The following is a 20,000-nucleotide window of genomic DNA, read 5'->3' as shown; positions in this document are numbered from 1 at the left end:
ACCCAAATAAATTCCGCAGGGTAACCTGCTTTATTCGCAATTATTACACATACCCCACCAGGTCACATTCGCCACTTCCTGCACAAAGAGCACAGGAATGCAGATTCTTATACAAAATAATGCACCACTGCCCTAGTTTGGAGTAGGCCTTGTGCAAAAAAAACAGGTTCCATCACGACAAGCTAAAGAGGTGTTTGTCTGGCTGGAATGAGAGCAATGCTAGCTTTGTCGACAGAGTCAGGTCACCACCTTTTATTCGACTCAAAGTGTCAGTGCGACACAGACAACCCTACGCGCGCGCACACGCACACGTAAAGTAATCGTGCGGATACAAGGGGCGGCTGTGTCCTTAAAGCGTCCGCTAATCATTTTTAATAAACTACTGGGTCAAAGGCCAGTGGTGATTTGGCACAAAATCCTTCCACGTGCTCGGACAAGTTTCTCTAGCCTACTGTTAGCCTGCTACCAAACAGAAGTCCACAGATGCCATGGCGGCATCTAAGGCCATTTCATGGCAAGAACATGGCAATGATAACATTTCAATATACAGAAAGTAGAAATCGATCAAGAGAAAACCAGAAAATTAAATAAAACCTATGTAAGATGTTTCAAATGTACATGTGATAACAGCTCTAAAATTCTTTCAGGGGACACCATGTTAAAACCATCTTTCACAGAACTTTCTTAATAAAACCGTTGTCTTGTGGCATTAAATGCAGGGCAGCTCAAGTCAGCTATGAAGTGGAGCCAAACATTTGAGAAACGTTTAAAAGACGTAATATTGCGATTGAATATATTAATGTGGTATATTTTGTTACATATAATGAAGGCGGTTCCAACTTCGCGTAATTCAATTTATTTGCAATGTCATTGGAATACTTCGAAAAACCAAGGTGCGAGGAAGTCCTGTAACGTTAGCAAAGACGATTAATAACGATTAAAGTAAACTTTATAATTAAGTATACATAATTTCACACACCGCACGGCTTTTGAAATGGACTGGATCAAGTACAGTAAAAATCTACCTTGACGTCAAAGTGCCCAGCGGTCAGAGCAAGAATGCCTGCCTACTAACAACCTCAGGTGATGGTCAAGAAGAACATTAATTTTTAAAAACAGCCATTTCAAACGTGTGCACAGCTCCCCGAAATATCCATTTTAAAGATTGTATGAAAATGTAGGAAGCTACCACACCCTGGAACGTTCAGCAAGCTACCTGGCCAGCTACACCGCTAGCGACCGTTCGCCAGCGAAACAAATAGGTAACTTCGACCTAAGTTAAAAAAACTGAACCAAGTGAAATTAGACTAGCTAAATAGTCCAGTTAGCTAAAACGTTAAATGGAGGACTTTTTCAACATTCGCCAGGGCTAGTTAAAATGCAACAAACTAAAGCAACTTTCTTGCTAGGCAGAGTTAGCTTGTTGGGCAGTCACTCGTATAGTAAGTTTCCTGACAATGTTAGTTCACGTTAGCAAGTTAGGCACCGACGTTTTCTGGGAAACTTAAGCGCAGTCCAACTGCTGGCAAAGTCACAGGTTCGTCAGTCACTTTTGAAGTACTTAAAACTTGACAACGACTGTATGCTTCATGCTAGCCGAGCAGATATGTTTCTTTTAACGAAACTGACATTCATTTACACAGATATGTCCTCAACTAACTCACGAGACTGTAATTTAATTCGCTTCGTCACCTGAGAAGCGAATGGCAACTTCTCCACAAACTCTTCCGAGTTTATCGTTACTAACGTTACAGCCTTCACCGGTAAGTTAGGCCGGAACCGAGAAGCCGGCAAACACACCCAGCTCTACCCTGACCACCACAGAGTAAATTAAAAAAACTCGTAGAATGGATAAAAAGTGCTTCAATATGGAAAAGTTAACGTGAGAATCAAATCTATGCACGCGACATTTAAAAAAAAATCTAACTTCAATAATGTTGAACAAGAGGAAACATTTACAACTCACTATTCTTTGATGACCACCATCTTCTTCTCAACTGCTGCGGCTGTGCGCAAATGCTGACGTCATGCACACTTACCAACAGCCGCCCCAATCCGCCCACCGCCATCTATGATTGGATAAAATGAGATTCGCTGCTGGCCTAAACCGCGGAGGGGAATGGTAAATCCAAGTTACTCATTGGCAGTTGTATTTGTCAGTTATGGGCAGGGAAAAACGTCAAATGTACAGGTATTGCGCCATTGATAGATTTGGGATGAAACGTCTTGTGACCACTCACAAGATGGGCCACCCTTGTCGAAACATAACCGAAGTAACAAAGTAATGCAATTAAATTACAAAGAATTTACACTACGCAAGTTGGTCTTAATTTTTGCCAGCAAGTTTATTTACTTTAGGCACATGTCTGTGTGTAATGTTTTGCAGAAAGGATGGAAATAAGGCTTCATCAGGTGCCTAAATTGCTATAAACCAAATATTTTTAAAGGGAATATATTGTCGCGCCTTTTGGCGTGGGTCCTTTACCTTGAAGTTGATTTTGTTTAAGATTTAAAATAGAATGGCAACGGTATGCTTTTCCAAGTGAAACCTGACATTCTAACTATGCGTATTGCAGTGCTGTAAGGACGTGCTTGTGTTGTTCAATGTATGCTGGGCCACGTAAACTTGCTAGCATAAAGCATAATCCCATGTTTGCGTTGACAAATCAACACGATTAAAAGCTTAAATTCATAAATGCAAGTCCATATTATATAATGTGGCTGTGAAATTACTTTGAGCATTTAAAGACATTATGAATGCTCAAAGGCCAATTAACTGGGTTTGAGAAAAATAAGCTTCGGTTGTTAAAATCAGTCAATCCTTTAATTATATCTGTCAAAAGAAACTTTGTAGCTAGGCCCTCAGGAGGAAAAACAAAGGCAAACTTTAATTTAATTAATTAAGTTTAATCTAACATTGTTAGTGCAGAGTGAAGAGAGTGTGTTTCTCTCAACTGCTATCAAGTCTTTGTGGGAATCAGCAATCTGTTTGCGCAAATATAAAAAAATGTATTCTGCCACATGTTTGCGCAAATATAAAAACTGCTTCTTCTACATGATTTGGTTAAGGTGCCTTGTGAGGAAATCAGGGCAGCTGTCTAAGTCTGAGGCTCTTCGTTACATGAATGCACTACACAGTACAATTTTTTTCCATTTATATTATGTACAATTTACCTTTTTCTGGCAGTCATCTGTGATATTGTCATGAATGGTGCATGATGGGATAGAGGAACATGAAATAAGCCATGTGTTCTGGGAGCCATGTTTTTTATTATCACACAATATTTGTCTCAGTGATATCAGTTCTTTTTTGAGGATCAAAATATTTAAAAAATTGAAAAGTAGAAACATTTGCGAGAGCGCAAACATGATTTTTATTTAAACCATTTTACTGATAAATGACTAAGAGATGTATCTTTTTTTCCATGAGTTTTCAAAAATTGTGTGCTAAAAAGTCATACATGGTACTTAACACTGAATAGCAAGAGAATCCATGCTTTAATATAGACACTCAGTTCACAAAGAAATCAGGCAAAGTGCCTTTTTCGTCAATTCAATAAAAATATGAAATCTTTTTTTGACCTTTTCCATTGTTTACATGGTTTCGTTTGCTTTTTTTAATAATATAAAAACGTTTAATACTGATTGAGAAACACTGGATTTAATTTACAAAACATAATAATAATAATAATAATAATTAATAATAATAATAACAATAATAACAATAATAATTAAATGAAACAGACGGGTCCAAGCTTCATTGCCTTGGTTTCACACAAACAGCACTTTTTATCTGAGGACACTGTTTGGTGTTCACGTCTTTCTGTCACCCAGTGCATCAGGCTTAGAGTCATTCTTTCAGCTCTTTGCAGTGTCACTGGTGACCTGGGGGGGGCGGGGGGGGGGGGGGGGGGGGCAGGAGGGGAGGGGGGTGCGGCCCAACCCTCCCTGGGCTGTCCACAGTATGGGGAACTCTTACACTCGAGTCTTAACTTCTCAACAAGTACAAAACTGCGGCTCCCTTCACAACGTTTCCAGGGGAACGGACCCGCCAATCACGTGGGAGAGGGGAGGAGCCTCCGGAAAGCGGCCCAGCCCCAGAGGGGAGTGGCAGGAGTGTCACCGAAGGCCTCAGCATTTCGAGGAGGGGAAGAACCGGCCGGGGGAGAGGAACTTGTAGCCGTTCCCCGCGGGGAGCCGGATGGTGCGGGCTGCGGGGCTGCCGCCGCTGGGGGGGGCGACGGTGGGGGAGGGGGCCGTCCTGCGCGGGTCTGGCTGGCGGTGGTGGCCGTTGGGGGGGCTGCGGGGGCCCAGGTCCCCCCTGCCCTCGGGCTGGCCGGGCTTGCTGTGGCGGGGGGACAGGTTGAGCAGGCTGAGGACGTCCCGGCGGGCGGGCCCCCCCTTGCCGCGCAGGGCCCGCAGGGGGCCCGACGGCGGCTGCTGGGCGGCGGCGTTGGCCCAGAAGGTCTTCAGGTTGTGGATGGCCTGCACCTTCTCGTCGATGGCGGCCCGCTTGAGGCGGTCCAGGTCGGGGGCGTCGGCCGGGCTGGAGCGGGCGGAGCCCGTGGAGGAGTAGGAGAGGGCGGGGGAGGGGGCGCTGCCCGACGGGGACTGGTGCCCCGAGCTGGGGGAGACGTTGCTAGGCGACCGGGAGATGTGGCCGCTGTAGGGTGAGCTGGGGTACTTGAGCTTGACCTGGGCGAGGCTGTCCAGGGTGGGGGTCGGGGAGGGGTGGCCCCCCTCTTTGAGGGAGGTGTCGGAGGTGGCGGGGCTGTTGTAGCCCGAGCTGATCTTCTGCAGGGAGGAGGAGCGGGACGGCGGTTTCGGCGGGGTTGGGAGGGGCGACGGCTGCGCCCTCAGGCTGGCGCTGCTGTTGGGTCGGCTGAACGCGCTGGTCTCCGAGGAGCGGAAGGCGGAGCCTCCCGTGGGGGTGGAGGCCCCGCCCCCCGTCGCCGTGGCGCCGCTGGCCCCGCCCCTCTGCAGGCTCTCCACCGCCCGCAGGTGGCTCTGGGTCTCCTCCAGGATCTTCTGCGCCAGCTCCTGCGGGTCCAGCGGCGCCGGAGCGGCCTGGTCCTCCTGAGATTTGACGGTGCTGTCCGTCTCGGTGCTGGACTGGTCCGACTCGCCCGTGTCCGAGCTGCTCACCTTGCCGGCCACCTTCTGGAAGGGCGAGTTGGCGCTGGGCACCAGGCTGCCCTTCACCGGGGAGGTGGGCGTGCTGACGCTGCCCCGGCTGGAGACCGAGGCCCCGTAGCCCCGCCCCCTGGCCGAGGCCCCGCCCCCCCGGGAGTGATGTCGCTGCCCGTGCCCCGGGGGGAGGGGCAGGGAGTCGCACTGGTTGCCCAGCGGCTCGCTGCTGATGATGGAGAAGCCCTCGTACTCCTCATCCTCCCTCCCGGCCCCGCCCCCCGCCGGTCCGTGCGGGGAGCCACGCCCGCGGGCCGCGCCCGGCTGCCGGCGGGAGGCGGAGCAGAAGGGGCCGGCCCCGCCCCGCTGCCGCTGGGCCAGGAAGTCGCTGGCGCTCTCGGACTTGGAGGCGAAGCTCATGGACGAGGCCACGGAGCTGAGGCTGTACACGGAGACGGCGTCCGACGCCAGGCCGTCCGGGCAGGGCGGGGAGAAGGGCGGGGCCGGGTAGCCCAGCGGCAGCTGATTGGACACAGACTGGGCCGACGCCAGGGACTCCAGGGAGGAGGAGCTATCGAGGCTGAGCCGTTTGGGCAGCTCTGTGGAGTCTGGAGAGGGAGAGAGAGAGACAGAGAGAGATAGAGAAAGAGAGAGAGAGAGAGAGAGGTAGAGAGAGGGAGAGAGAGAGAGAGAGGGAGGAAGAGGAAGGAAAGTTCAATGTGAGCAGACACGTGAACCCCCCCCCCCCCCACTGTGACAGGAAGGAGGCCTCAAACCCAGGTCAAGCCTCTCATAAGGAAGTGTCTGATTCCATATTTTCCGTTCTTAAGTGAGAAACAGAGTGGAAAGCAGGATGTAGCTCTACGTGCTTCAGTTCAGTTCATTTTTCAGTCAGAAACGTGTCTTTTAGCACGGGCCGCCCGGATATAAAGGTTTTTACCGAAGAGAGCCAGCAGGGACTGCAGGGCGAAGTGTACGGTCCGGCGGCTGGCCTGCTTGCCCGTCTTCAGCACCACCTCCTCCTGGCCCACCTCGCACAGGTCGAACCCTGAACACAGAACATGGCAGACTGTTTCACAGGCATGCAAAACCCGATATGATGCCCACACAGAGCATCACAGATTCTGGAAAATTCTATGGGTAAAATATAGATGGGGTACGGGAGTGGGGTTCCCCCTGGGGGTGTTGGGGTACGGGAGTGGGGTTCCCCCTGGGGGTGTTGGGGTATGGGAGTGGGGTTCCCCCTGGGGTTTTGGGGTATGGGAGTGGGGTTCCCCCTGGGGGTGTTGGGGTATGGGAGTGGGGTTCCCCCTGGGGGTGTTAGGGTATGGGAGTGGGGTTCCCCCTGGGGGTGTTGGGGTACGGAGTGGGGTTCCCCCTGGGGGTGTTGGGGTACAGGAGTGGGGTTCTCTTTGGGGGGTGTTGGGGTACGGGAGTGGGGTTCCCCCTGGGGGTGTTGGGGTATGGGAGTGGGGTTCTCTTTGGGGGGTTTTGGGGTACGGGAGTGGGGTTCTCTTTGGGGGGTGTTGGGGTATGGGAGTGGGGTTCCCCCTGGGGTTTTGGGGTACGGGAGTGGGGTTCCCCCTGGGGTTTTGGGGTACGGCTCGGACACTCACCCAGCGCAGCCAGGAACTCGTGGCAGCCGGGCTGTCTCCAGAGCTGCACGCTGATGGACACCTGGATGGGAGCCAGAGAGAAGTCCTGCTCCTTCTCACCTGTCTGCAGCTGCACCAACACCTGGTGGAGCTGGGGGGGGGGGGGGGGGGGGGGGGGGGGGGGAGAGAGGGAGAGAGGGGGAAGGGGGCGGGAGGAGAGAGAGACGATAGACATCATTCAGAATTGGCCAGTGAAGGTGACCTTATGTTCAGGCTTCATTGAGCACGGCTGTTAATGAAAATGCAACAAGGTCCTGTTTGCCTTTTATATCACATTACTCTGCACATTTACCCCTCTTCCTGATGGAATATGATACGGAGGCGATGGACACAACAGAAAGCACTTTACTCAGACATGTCAACTTGAGTGAACATGAGTGAATGGGAAAAGGAAAATAAATGAATGTCGTTAGCTGCTATGTTGATGGTTTACATACAGAGCGGCAGTCCTCAGCCTATCCTGAGGACCGTATGGGCAGGATGTCAGAAAGCCAATGGCATGCTCAGAAAAGTGGAGTGACAGTCAATTGAGCCAATCAAAACATCAGGATGGTTTAAATTTGAATAATTTGAATGGTAGTAACTAGCCCCGCTGTTGCATAGCAGGCCCCTCTGACGGTGGGCTGAGGGCAGTTTGGACCGGTCGTGATTCCCTCAGACCCTCAGGGGTCCCGTCACGGTTAAATCCCTGCTCCTAGCGACCGTTCGCTGATCCCCGCTTTTCCAGGGTGGTTACTGCTCCGGGATGGGAACGTGTTTCCAGGATTATGGGGAAATTCCTCTGCCCACCAGCACGGATTTACGCGGGAGCGCAGGAGAACACTTCACCGGCTTGTTTTGGGATTATCCCCTGGAGCTGACCCTCCATTGTGAACCCGACGTCACAATAAAAAATAAATTCAGATCCACAGGAGCAGTAATGGCCGCCTTCGGTCCGTTTCTCAGTAGATTAAAAATGGCCACCGACTGAAATGAATGAGCTGAAGTGTTTTGTTGGACGGGCGGCTCGAGCAATGGATGAAAAAAAGCACAGGGACGGGAGAAGAGAAGAGAAGAGAAGAGGGGAGGAGAGAAGAGAAGAGAAGAGAAGAGAAGAGAAGAGAAGAGAAGAGAAGAGGGGAGGGGACTTCCTGAAGGAAGGGGAGACTTACCAATCCCACCATATTTTTAACAGCCTTCAGAGAGCAGGTTAAGAGGAAGAGAGAGAGAGCGGTTTCAGCAACATGCACAACACACCCACAGCCTTTAGAAACCAGGCAAGACACAGAGAGAGAGAACAGAACAGCATACCTGCACACAAGCACACACACACACACACACACACACACACACACACAAACACACACACAACACACCCACAGCCATTAGAAACCAGGCAAGACACAGAGAGAGAACATACAACTGTGAGAATAACAGAACAGCTTACACACACACACATTCAAACACACTTATACGTACAGCACACACACACACAAGCACACTTACGCACATGCACACACACACACACACAGGCATACACATGCACCCTAGTGAACACATGCATGCACACAAGCACACACACACACACTAGTGCACACAGACACACACACTGCAGTGCACCCACACATGCACATACACATTACATTGCTCAATACTCATTATGAAGAACAGTTAACTATGCATTAGATCTAAATTAATATTATATGTTTTGACTTCTTACTCTTCCTCGTGTAAAAGAGTTAAAGTATTTTAGATACATATTCCAGTCAGGCCTGTGCTCTACACGGCAAGTGGAAGAGCAAAGGACTCTGGGAAATAAACATTAGATGGGATGATGGGCTGTGAGCCTGGGGGTGTGTGGGGGCGGGACTACGCCTTAACCGGGATTACGGAGAGGTCTGACCTGCCGCTCGGCCCGGCACGGCGTGTTTGGAGATATAATGGTTATGTTTTAACTCCGAGCCCCCGAGGTCTCCTGACCTCACCCCAACGAAGGGGCGGCGACCATCTTACACGAGTCAGCGTGAACCTTCACCTCCTTCTTTGTGTTCATCACTGCGGGGGAAACGTGACTGTGGGGGGGGGGGGGGGTGCGCCTTGGGCCATGTTCTCTCAGCTCCGCTTTCACAGCACGCGGACCCAAACAGAGAGCATCATGGGAGTCTGCAGCAACGCCTATGTATTGCGGTAAGCCTGAGATTCAATACTCACGCCGCAGATTCTATAGATACCCCAGATACTCAGCTCCTCAGCCCACTTCTGTCCTCACTGATTCTTAACTACAGGAGGATCCAGTGCTGTATCACAGTACAGAACATCCATTGCCACTGTATTATACATGGCCAAACCCCCTTAATGAATATGCATAAGATGTCATCAAATGGGAAAGATTCAGCAGCAAGGTAGACTTTAAATGGGAAGAGCACAGAGCGGAGTGTCTGGTGGGTGTGTGTGCTCTGTTTAAGGTGTGACATCACAAAAACGTGAGTAGAATGTTCTTAACTGAATGTTCTAGTGCTGATGTCACAATCACTACCGGTAGCTAGAGTTCTAGACGATTTAGAATTTTGACTACTGCTCTTCAAAGGGTTAAGCAGGTTCACAGAGTGCCTGTGGTTAAGGCGTTGTTCTAACGTTGCTGCAGCGTTACAGGTCAGGTTCTGGCATTACCGGCTGGCGTCTGGGACCTACCCTGTTGATGAGCTGCTCGCCCGTCTCCGAGGCGGCGATGAGTTTGCACAAGGCCTGCAGGGCAGGGGGGGGCAGGCCTGGGGGAGGAGCCGAGAGCAGGGGGGGTGGGGTCAAACAAAGGTAGTCACAGCAAACACCAAGCTACACATGGACACACCCCAGTGACAAACATCATAACTCCCATTTGACACAGTACCGAGCAGGGCCTGCAGGGTGGTGCTGCACTGCTGCAGCCGGTCCCCGGGGTCGGCGGTGGGGAAGAAGACGGCGGCGGGGAGGCCGGTTCCCGCCGAATCCAGCCGGAAGCCCACGGCGGTCAGCAGCGCCTGCCAGCCCGGGACTCCGCCCACCTTGTTCTCCACGCTCTGCTGGGACGTGTACATGGAGTTACGCTGGCCCCCCTGGATCCGCTGCAGGGACTTCTCCACCTGGGGGGGGGGGGGGGGGGGGGGGCAGAAGGAAGAAAGGGAAAAGAAGAGGGAAGAGAGAAGGAGGAGGTAAAGGAGAAGAAAAGGGGAAATGAGAGAGGATGGGAGATTGAGATAAGACTGTTTCCTTAGGGTTTTGTTTTATTAATAGTGTCTCTGTGCATGGTGGAGTCTAATCATTTACCACAACAACACACAGAAATCCATCATGTGCAAATCATGACCAATCAGAGGATTGTAAGCCTGGCCTGACCCTGAGCCTACCCCCCCTCCGTCTCAGGTGAGCCCCCCCCCCGCTCCATGGCTCCATCCTCACCAGGTGTAGCAGGACCCTCAGGGCATCCCGAGCCTTCTCTGGGTACTGCAGAATCTCCGCAAGGGCCTGGCCAATCAGCGACGAGGGGCTGTTCAGCTTCACGTCACTGCCAATCAGCATGAAGCCTGCAGAGAGACACGCCCATGGGCAGAGAGAGAGAGGGAGTGAGAGAGACAGAGAGATGAGAGATTCATTCATTCAGGTAACGGCTGACAGGAGTGTCTAACCTGTGGGGTGGGTGGACGGTTACAGAGGCATTAAAATGGGTGTGGTGTGAACTCGAACACAAACAGGGGAATGTGGTTTTACTGGCAGGCTTTATCACAGAGACAAACACATCTCATCATAATACAGCTGAACCTGACTGATCCGCAGGTGGGAGGAGCAGGACAGGACGGACATACAAGCTGACCAATGGGAAGCAGAGTAGGTGGACTGCTTGCTGCTCTGCATGAGTGTGTGTGTGTGTGTGTGTGTGAGTGTGAGTGTGTGTGTGTGTGTGTGTGAGCGTGTGTGTGTGTGTATGTGTATGAGTGCATGCGTGTGTGTGAGTGTGTGTGTGTGTGTATGAGTGTGTGTGTGTGTGTGTGTGTGTGAGTGTGAGTGTGTGTGTGTGTGTGTGAGTGTGTGTGAGCGTGTGTGTGTGTGTATGTGTATGAGTGCGTGCGTGTGTGTGAGTGTGTGTGTATGAGTGTGAGTGTGTGCGTGTGTGTATTAGTGTGTTGGTACTGACCGGCCCAGTTGGAGGGGTGGGAGAACGCGTGTGTATAAGCGTGTTGGTACTGACCGGCCCAGTTGGAGGGGTGGGAGAACGCGTGTGTATAAGCGTGTTGGTACTGACCGGCCCAGTTGGAGGGGTGGGAGAACGTGTGTGTATAAGCGTGTTGGTACTGACCGGCCCAGTTGGAGGGGTGGGAGAACGCGTGTGTATAAGTGTGTTGGTACTGACCGGCCCAGTTGGAGGGGTGGGAGAACGTGTGTGTATAAGCGTGTTGGTACTGACCGGCCCAGTTGGAGGGGTGGGAGAACTGCTTGCTGCTCTGCACGGTCTTCATGGCGTCGGCGAGGGCGGCGCTGGCCTTGGTCCCGCTCAGCAGGGCGGAGTAGAAGGCGTGGACGAACACCTTGGAGGCGGCGACCGGGACGGGCCACAGGGACACGAGCACGCACTGCGCCCCCGCCGCCAGGAAGGCCCGCGTCAGCCCCACCACCCCGTCCGCCGTCACCTTGCTGTTGGACTCCTGGTACGAGCTGCATGCGGGGGGGGGGGAAGGAACATATTAGCATGCAGCTAATGTACCTCATTTTTATGTGGCTAACATACCTCATTAGCTTGTGGCTAACATACCTCATTAGCATGCGGCTAACATACATCATTTGCTTGTGGCTAACGTACCTCATTAGCATGCAGCTAATGTACCTCGTTAGCTTGTGGCTAACATACCTTGTTAGCATGCAGCTAACATCCGTCATTAGCTTGTGGCTAACATACCTCATTAGCATGCGGCCAACATACATCATTTGCTTGTGGCTAACGTACCTCATTAACATGCAGCTAACATACCTCATTAGCTTGTGGCTAACATACCTTGTTAGCATGCAGCTAGCATACCTTATTAGCTTGTGGCTAACGTACCTCATTAGCATGGAGCTAACGTACACACTTCATTAGCACCTTACACACCTCCTTTAAACACACAGCACTCTTTCAATGACACACAAATGCTGTGATAACGTTGTGTTAGCGGAGTAAGCACGCGCAGCGAGGCCAGACGAACAGCGCTGCACTGGGACAGCAGGCTGAGCCACGGACGAGATCCACAAAGGCGACTCGTTCGCGTGCGAAGCCCCGCCCACTCACCCGAGCACCACCAGTTTGACGGGCAGCCGCAGGTCCAGGATGTCGGCGGCGGTGAGGAGGAACTCCTGCAGGGGGGGGCTGTCGCAGATGCTCTCCACGTCGCTGCCCTCGTCCAGCCCCCGCAGGCTCTCCGGGATGGTGTAGGCCTTCCCTCCTCCCCCTCCTCCTCCTCCTCCTCCTCCTCCGGCCCCGCCCCCGCCCCCAGGCCCCGCCCCTCCCCCTCCAGGCCCCGCCCCTCCGGGAGGCCCGTCCTGATTGGGCGTGAGCACCAGGGCGGCGAGCTTCCAGGAGATGTGGGTGGCGAAGTGGGCGCACTCGGCCTGGGTGAGGGCGCCCATCACCCGCTCCTTGGTGGCGGCCGCGCCCGCCAGCGCCGGGCAGCCCAGCAGCTCGGACACCATCAGCGCCTCCTCCTGGGCCGAGGGCATGGGCCCCCACAGCCAGCGGTCCATCACCGAGGCCGGTAACCGCGGGTTACCCACCACCGCCGCCGTGGACCCGCCCCCGCACAGCACCGGCCCCGCCCGCCGAGGGTGCGCCTAAGGGGGGGAGACAGCCAATCGGGTCAATCGAAACATCCCGTCAACGAATCAACGGATCGATTCCTCCCTTATGAACATGCAACGAACTGTGACTGAGCACCCATAAGCAAGCTACTACAGATCATGAAAATAACCACTCGATCGAACGCACAACAGCAAGCAGTTCACTCCAGGTGTGTCAGTTCACCCCAGGTGTGTCAGTTCACCCCAGGTGTGTCAGTTTGCCCCAGGTGTGCCAGTTCACCCCACGTGTGTCAGTTCACCCCAGGTGTGTCAGCTTGCCCCAGGTGTGCCAGTTCGCCCCAGGTGTGTCAGTTTGCCCCAGGTGTGTCAGTTCTCCCCAGGTGTGTCAGTTTGCCCCAGGTTTGTCAGTTCCCCCCAGGTGTGTCAGTTCACCCCAGGTGTGTCAGTTCACTCCAGGTGTGTCAGTTCACCCCAGGTGTGTCAGCTTGCCCCAGGTGTGCCAGTTCGCCCCAGGTGTGTCAGTTTGCCCAGGTGTGTCAGTTTGCCCCAGATGTGTCAGTTCACCCCAGGCGTGTCAGTTCGCCTCAGGTGTGTCAGTTTGCCCCAGGTGTGTCAGTTCGCCCCAGGTGTGCCAGTTTGCCCCAGGTGTGTCAGTTTGCCCCAGGTGTGCAGGGCGTGAGCGCGGCCTACCTTGGCGCTGGCTGCCAGGGCTCCGATGGAGGGCACGGCAATGAGGCTGAAGCGCTCATACAGGTACTCATTGGAGGAGCTGCCCTTCAGCAGGGCCCAGGGTATCAGGTACAGCTCCCCCTCCAGAACCAGAACCAGCTGCCGGTGCCGACCCACAGGCCCGCTGGAGTGCATTAGACCCTGGGGGAGAGAGGGAGGAGGGGGGTAAGAACTATTACACACACGCACACACACATAAATCAAACATAGAGTCAAACTCAGGCTCAGGTGCTGGAAAGAGAGTATTGGGGTATTAGACCAGTCATGACGGTGTTGGGGTATTAGGATGTTGGGGCATTAGAGTTTTGGGGTGCTGGGGTGCTTACGCCCTCCATGGGTGCGATGAGCAGGTCGTACAGGGTGTTGGGGTGTTGGGGTATTGGGGTTTTAGGGGGTTGGGGTACTTACCCCCTCCATGGGTGCGATGAGCAGGTCATAGAGGGCACGCAGGGGGGGTTTGCTCTGACTGTTGCCCCGGGGGGGCAGGGAGGAGCTGCTGTCCTTTGCAGGGGACATGCTGTTACTGAACAGGCTGGTCATACTCTGACAGCTCCTGTGTCATAAAACACACAGAGAGAATACAATAATAATATAGGATTATACCATAAAGCACACACACACACACACACACACACACACAGACAATATAGGATTATACCATACAGCACACACACACACACACACACACACACACACACACAGACAATATAGGATTATACCATAAAGCACACACACACACACAGACAATATAGGATTATACCATAAAGCACACACAAGCACACACACAGACAATATAGGATTATACCATAAAGCACACACACACAGAATAGAGTTACACCATACACACACGCACATAGGTGGAGATGTGCATCCAGTAGTCTGAACACAAAACTGGGCAAAGCAGACAGAAAAACCTTTTGTTTGCTCTCTGCCACTAGATGGCAGCATAGAGCTGCAAAAGTGTGATGTTCGTATTGCAGAATCCAATCCGCCCATTGGCTCTAAAGGCAAACTCAGACTCTCTGATTGTTCTCTGTCTTTGTGGCAGTCAGACGTATTAATAAGGTGTTTGGGGAGAATCAGTCACACCTCTGTCATCATAAACAGCCACAGCTAACGCTACACAGATGGATCATCCTACTATTGCTGCATACCCATAACACCACAAAATGCCACTCCCCAATACTAGTGTTAGCATAGCTGCGTACTGACTAGGACTGGTCATTGTAAACAGCAATATTCAACCAAAGAGTGGTTAGACACAATGATTAACAGCATTCATGGGCGTCAAGACCTATGTCAAGTCCATGACCTTTCTTATAAATTCAGTAATGCATTTTTGACATCAGAGCAGCCTTGGGTGAATGTTCATAAATCGGCCAGCAGGTGGCACTGTGACCAACCCTTTTGGTGAGCAGGGGCTAGCCCAAGTATTTCACATACAATCCATTCCATGCTGTGTTTTTTGGGAGCGGGTGGCTGGGGGAGGGGGGAGGAGGGGGGGGGTTAAAGGCCTGTGCTTTGTTTACAGACATGCCCCAGCCTCCAGGACCTCACTTCCTACTATCATCCATCTGCTCCACCAGCCAGTCCACCCAGCCGCTACCCTCCGCCAGCCCCAGGACGCTGGCCGCCTTCCAGCTCGGCCCGGCAGTCGAGGCCCAGGCTTTGGCACGGGGCCTCCGTGGGAAAGCAAACAGACGTTCGTTAAGCTGACGGGGAGCGAGCGCGGGGACGACAGGCAGCAAAAGGGGGGGGGGGGGGGGCGGGGGATGATACTGAGCACTGAAAAGTGAAGGGAGGAGATTTAAATGAGGGGAGAGAGAGAGAGAGAGAGAGAGCTACAGAAAGAGGGGAAGAACAGGCTGAACGGATCTCCATTCACCCTGTCATGCCCTTCAGTGGAACACTGGGACAGGAAGTCCCCTCTGACCCCCGTTTCCTGTGCTCGGGTGCTCCTGAGTTTAAGACGGCGGCGTGAAGGAGAGCTCCGGCGGGTTTGGCGGTACTCCGGAGCAGAGCGGCGCTCGGCGGGGCTGTGCCTCAGTGACGCTGCACCTGTACCTGCAGGTCAGGCTGGGCGCTAACTCAGGCTCTGCTCTTCATATTAATCAGGTGAATGCTCTCACGTCAGTCCTACACTCTATGCTGCTTTAGGTTACAGGATCTGCTAGATTAACTCAGTGTTTTGTAGAGTAATGTGGTGTAAGACCTTGCCCAATAGTTTCTCTGTTTTCAGTTTTAATACAAGGCGGCATTTAGATTTAGTGCTGTGGATGCTCCACTGAAACTGAATGTCGCCCCCCACGCAGGGGGCAGATATCTGCGGGACACTGTTCAAGAGAAAATATGAACCAGGTTAAGTGGAATGAGTTAATGTAGTGGCAGACAAGCCAAATTTTAAACGCCCTCTCTCCTACCTCCCCCATAATCAGCGGTGTCGCCACATGAATAACGTAGCGCAAACACACAGCTCTTCTCCCGAGCTCCGTGTTAATAGCGCTGATCTTTTTTTTATTTATTTAAAGGAAGCATTCGCGCAATTACGCGCTAGTTTATTAAGGACATGAATGAAAGACCGTCGCCGCGGAGACAGAGAGGGAGCGCGTAAATAAACCGCGCGAGAGATTTACGGGATGCTAGCACGCACGCCGCAGGCCACAGGCAGCCGTTTCCACTTCCTGGCTGGGACCGGTCCTTCCCCTTGTCGCTCTTTACAAAAAAAAACACCACATTAAACAAACTCCTCTGCCTGCCTCCCTGAAACAGACGGAGAATGTGCCGCAGTTAACGAGGAGAAACAGTTGAGATAACGGACTTCTGTTGCCTCTCTGCCAGCGCATAGCAAACCGCTGTCTTTAAAAAAAAAAGTAGATTACCATCACCCCCCCGATGGGGAGAATGAACTGCAGTACGGCCATAACATTCTCCCAACATTCCCACATTTTCACAAATCGCTGATTTTGTTATGACACTAGTTATGTAGCTGCATTTATTAGTGTATAATTTAATATGCCACAGTCCAATGGCAATGTCCACATAGCCCAGGATTCCCCATTGAACTCCAGGCCCATTCTTTGGCTCTTATTTGTGTTGTATTATAATGTAGTTTTAATAATACATCTCTGTAGCATCATAAGAACGCAAACAAAATAAAGAAGACTGAAAGAAAGAAAATAATGAGTTCAAAACTCGTTTGAAAAAAAAAGCCCTTTTAAGCCTGGGAGATACACACACTCTCACACACACTCTCTCTCACACACACACACACACACACACTCTCACACACACTCTCACACACACTCTCACACACACTCACACTCACACACACACACACACACACTCTCACACACGCACTCTCACACACACACACACTCACACACACACACACACACTCTCTCTCTCTCACACTCTCACACTCACACTCACACACACACACACACACACACTCGCTCTCTCTCTCACACACACACACACACACACACACACACCAGTGAGATGTCTCCTCCTGTGCAGAAGGGAATTTGGGGCTTTCTGAAGCGGGTGGTTTCTCTCCTGCGCGAGTGAGCGGATTATTAACAGCAGCTGTGCGGAGGTCTTAAAAGGCCTTAACGAGCACCAAGACTCAATTACAGACGGAATTACCCTCTTGTCTAAAGCTGAGCGGGGGCTATGCTGGCGTTCGGGGGGGGGGGGGGGGGGGGGGGGTGCACCCCCGCACCTCGTCCCCCTCCCCTCTCCTGCTGATAAGGGCTTTTCAAACGTTCCACCACTTTAATCAGGGAATTAACACGAGATGATCCCTCCGCACCCCTGAAAAAGGCTGGTTCAGTCAGACCGGCTAACGTTCTCATTATTCCCCCAAAAACAGTTCTTTATTTTCTTTATTTCCTGAGTTTGGTCGTTGGTGTGCAGCCATTTCTGACGTGCGCCCAGGAGATTTAACAGGCGTCAGGCAGGGCGGTGGGTGTTTTTTAAATCAGAGGAGAAAGACAGGTGTTGTGATCGCAGCGCGCGGAAAACGAGCGGTATTAACAGGTGTGAGGACAGAGAGAGGGAGGGAGAGAGGAAGGTTTTGACAGGGGTGAAGAAAGACACAGATGTTTCCAACAGTTGTTTTGACAGTTGTGAGGAGACACATATATTCTGAAGAGCGTGAAACTGGTGACAGGTTTTTTTTTTTACAGGGGGTGTCTTTAAAAACTGAAATAGGGGGGTTGCTGGGTGGCTCACTCGGTAAAAGCGCCACTTGCATGATTGAGCACCCTGGTCTCCAGTCCAAATCCGGCCAGTGCCGGTGTCAACTGCGGCCAGCAGCCCCACAGGGGTGGAGCATAATGGGCTTCACGTCGCTCAGGGACGTGGGAGGGATGCGGTCCGTAGGGATATAATAGTGTTAGTTGCTCGCGCGACTCCTGAGGTCCTTACTTCCTTCATTACCTGGAGGGGGCTGTGCCTCACCTATTGAATAAGTTGTGTCTGGATGGTGAGGGGGGGTTGTGTCTCACTTGTTGAATAGGATGAATCTAAATTGGGGGGTGGGGGGTCTCTCACCCATTGAATAGGTTGTGTCTGGATCGGGGGGGTCTTGTCTCACCTGTTGAACAGGTTGTGTCTGGATTGGGGGGGGGGGGTCGTGTCTCACCTGTTGAACAGGTTGTGTCTGGATTGGGGGGGGGGGGGAGTCGTGTCTCACCTGTTGAACAGGTTGTTCCTGGAGACCATGCGGAGGAAGCCTGTGGGGTCGGTCACTGAGTTCAGCTTGTTGTTCAGCTCCTCAAACTGCTGATCCAAAAGATCACCAGCTTCACTCTCTGTCTCACTGCTAGAGCAACCCCTGAGAGAGAGAGAGAGAAGGGGGGAGAGAGAGAGAGAGGGGAGAGAGAGAGAGAGAGAGAAGGGGAGGGAGGGAGGGAGGGAGAGAGAGAGAGAGAGAGAGAGGGGAGGGGGGATAATTTGAGAATTTGTACATGAAACTTTTATTGTTCCCATTGTTCTTAATGGAGGTGCACATGCAATTCTTTACTTTCGACAGACACTAAGACCTATAAATCCAGAAAAGCAATAACAAATTAAACTGGCGTAAATGAGAGAGAGAAGTAGGCTACAACTCCATCTATCTTCGTTTCAATACTGGTTCTGTGTGAGATTATCCATCTAAACTATAATCTAGAACAGCACACAAATCTAAGTGGATATCTACTGAATAAATTTAAGTCACAGTGACTTTAAACAGTCAGTCACTTCGCTGGTGTGTTATCTACGCCAGGGCGCTGGATGTCACAGGTGCGACTGCGGCACGAGCCGCCTGGAGTCACCGCGAGAACCCGCTAAACGATTCTCCGCGGCGACCACATTCCGCCGTTTTAATAATTGGCTTGAGCCGCGATACGCGAGCGCTCCTTCATTCGCGAGGACATTCGAACCGTGCTGGGGAAATTTTTTTTGTTTTGTTTTAAAAGCACGAGCCGCTGTTGCCACCGGAGACGGCCGTTATAATGCGCCGTCGCGCGTCACGTGCCTCGCGCTGCCGACACTGCAGCGAGGTGATCTTTCGCCCCGGGGGAAGCGAGTTTCATTACGAACTGGCCTTTTCAGCCCGGTCCCCGACAAACCGCGCCGTTTCGCTTTGTTATTTTTAGTTTCCGCCTCTCTCCTCCCGGGAGCGCCGGCTGTTTAAATTATGGGCTGTATTTCTGCTGCCGCCACTGCAGCATCCCGACGCAGTGACATTCAACGGCTCACATACGCGTGGACTGTGGAAAAGAACGTTTCTATGAGCCGGTGCGTCGGGAATGTACACTTTACCCAAATGAGAATGAGTAATAATAATAATAACAATAATAATAATAATAATAATAATAATAAAGGCCCATATTCATAAAGCCTCTAAATAGAATGAGTTTTGAACTAGTATCAGGTTTCCTCTTTCGTCATCCTAATCACATTCTATGAGCTTAAAAGCAAAACTGATCCTAATAAATGAACAAATGCATTTGCTCAGTAAAATAATAATGATAACGAATATCCTCAAAGCAAAAACAATAATCCTCTCTCAGTTGCTCAGTCTCGATCACATTTTCTCTCTCCCCCCCCCTCACTCCCCCCCCCCCCCCCCCCCCCCGCTCTAATGGATGGGGTTTTCAGAAGCAGCATATTGTGCCCAATGAAGCGGTAAAGAGCGCTAGCGGGTTTGGCGGTCGCGCGGTAAATGAGCCCGTAATAGAGCGGGATGAGAGCGAGAGGGATGAGAGAGAGAGAGAGAGAGAGGGATGAGAGAGAGCGGGTGGCGTGGGCAGGATTCACGGCGCTCTCTCTGATTAATACACACGCCAGGGCAACCGAGCCGCGAAACGCACTGCGGCCGCTCGCTAACACAGAGCCGCTCACTAACACAGAGCCGCTCGCTCACTTAGAGCCGCTCACTAACACAGAGCCGCTCGCTAACACAGAGCCGCTCGCTAACTCAGTGCCGCTCGCTAACACAGAGCCGCTCGCTAACACAGAGCCGCTCTCTAACACAGAGCCGCTCGCTAACTCAGAGCCGCTCGCTAACACAGAGCCGCTCGCTAACTCAGAGCCGCTCGCTCACTTAGAGCCGCTCCCTAACACAGGGCCGCTCGCTCACTCAGAGCCGCTCGCTAACTCAGAGCCGCTCACTATGCTCAGAGCCGCTAAATGCACTGCGGCCGCTCGCTAACACAGAGC

At 52.2% G+C, this 20,000-nt stretch overlaps 2 protein-coding genes across 3 annotated transcripts in view; both read right to left on the bottom strand.

Annotated features, from left to right (window-relative positions):
* The window catches only part of LOC118207107 (phosphatidylinositol transfer protein beta isoform-like), a 25,757-nt gene extending 23,712 nt beyond the window's left edge, over positions 1-2,045 (bottom strand). For both annotated transcript variants that reach the window (XM_035380416.1, XM_035380415.1), the window contains exon 1: positions 1,967-2,045. In XM_035380416.1, the coding sequence (XP_035236307.1) occupies positions 1,967-1,986 (20 nt within the window). In that variant the 5' untranslated portion in view covers positions 1,987-2,045. The remainder of the gene's footprint in view (positions 1-1,966) is intronic.
* A 1,863-nt stretch (positions 2,046-3,908) lies between these two features.
* The window catches only part of LOC118206488 (tetratricopeptide repeat protein 28-like), a 120,863-nt gene continuing 104,771 nt past the window's right edge, over positions 3,909-20,000 (bottom strand). Inside the window, exons 11-22 of the mRNA XM_035379267.1 lie at positions 17,989-18,129; positions 13,701-13,845; positions 13,254-13,433; positions 12,058-12,596; positions 11,200-11,447; positions 10,197-10,321; positions 9,649-9,880; positions 9,453-9,529; positions 7,934-7,957; positions 6,744-6,873; positions 6,068-6,175; positions 3,909-5,735 (exon numbers count right to left, since the gene is read on the bottom strand). Coding sequence (XP_035235158.1) covers positions 4,132-5,735; positions 6,068-6,175; positions 6,744-6,873; positions 7,934-7,957; positions 9,453-9,529; positions 9,649-9,880; positions 10,197-10,321; positions 11,200-11,447; positions 12,058-12,596; positions 13,254-13,433; positions 13,701-13,845; positions 17,989-18,129 — 3,553 coding nt within the window. The 3' untranslated portion in view covers positions 3,909-4,131. The remainder of the gene's footprint in view (positions 5,736-6,067; positions 6,176-6,743; positions 6,874-7,933; positions 7,958-9,452; positions 9,530-9,648; positions 9,881-10,196; positions 10,322-11,199; positions 11,448-12,057; positions 12,597-13,253; positions 13,434-13,700; positions 13,846-17,988; positions 18,130-20,000) is intronic.

This window comes from Anguilla anguilla, chromosome 10 (genome assembly GCF_013347855.1).
Source record: "Anguilla anguilla isolate fAngAng1 chromosome 10, fAngAng1.pri, whole genome shotgun sequence".
In the NCBI taxonomy this organism is placed as follows: Eukaryota; Metazoa; Chordata; class Actinopteri; order Anguilliformes; family Anguillidae; genus Anguilla; species Anguilla anguilla.
This window is presented reverse-complemented; position numbering and strand designations above follow the sequence as displayed.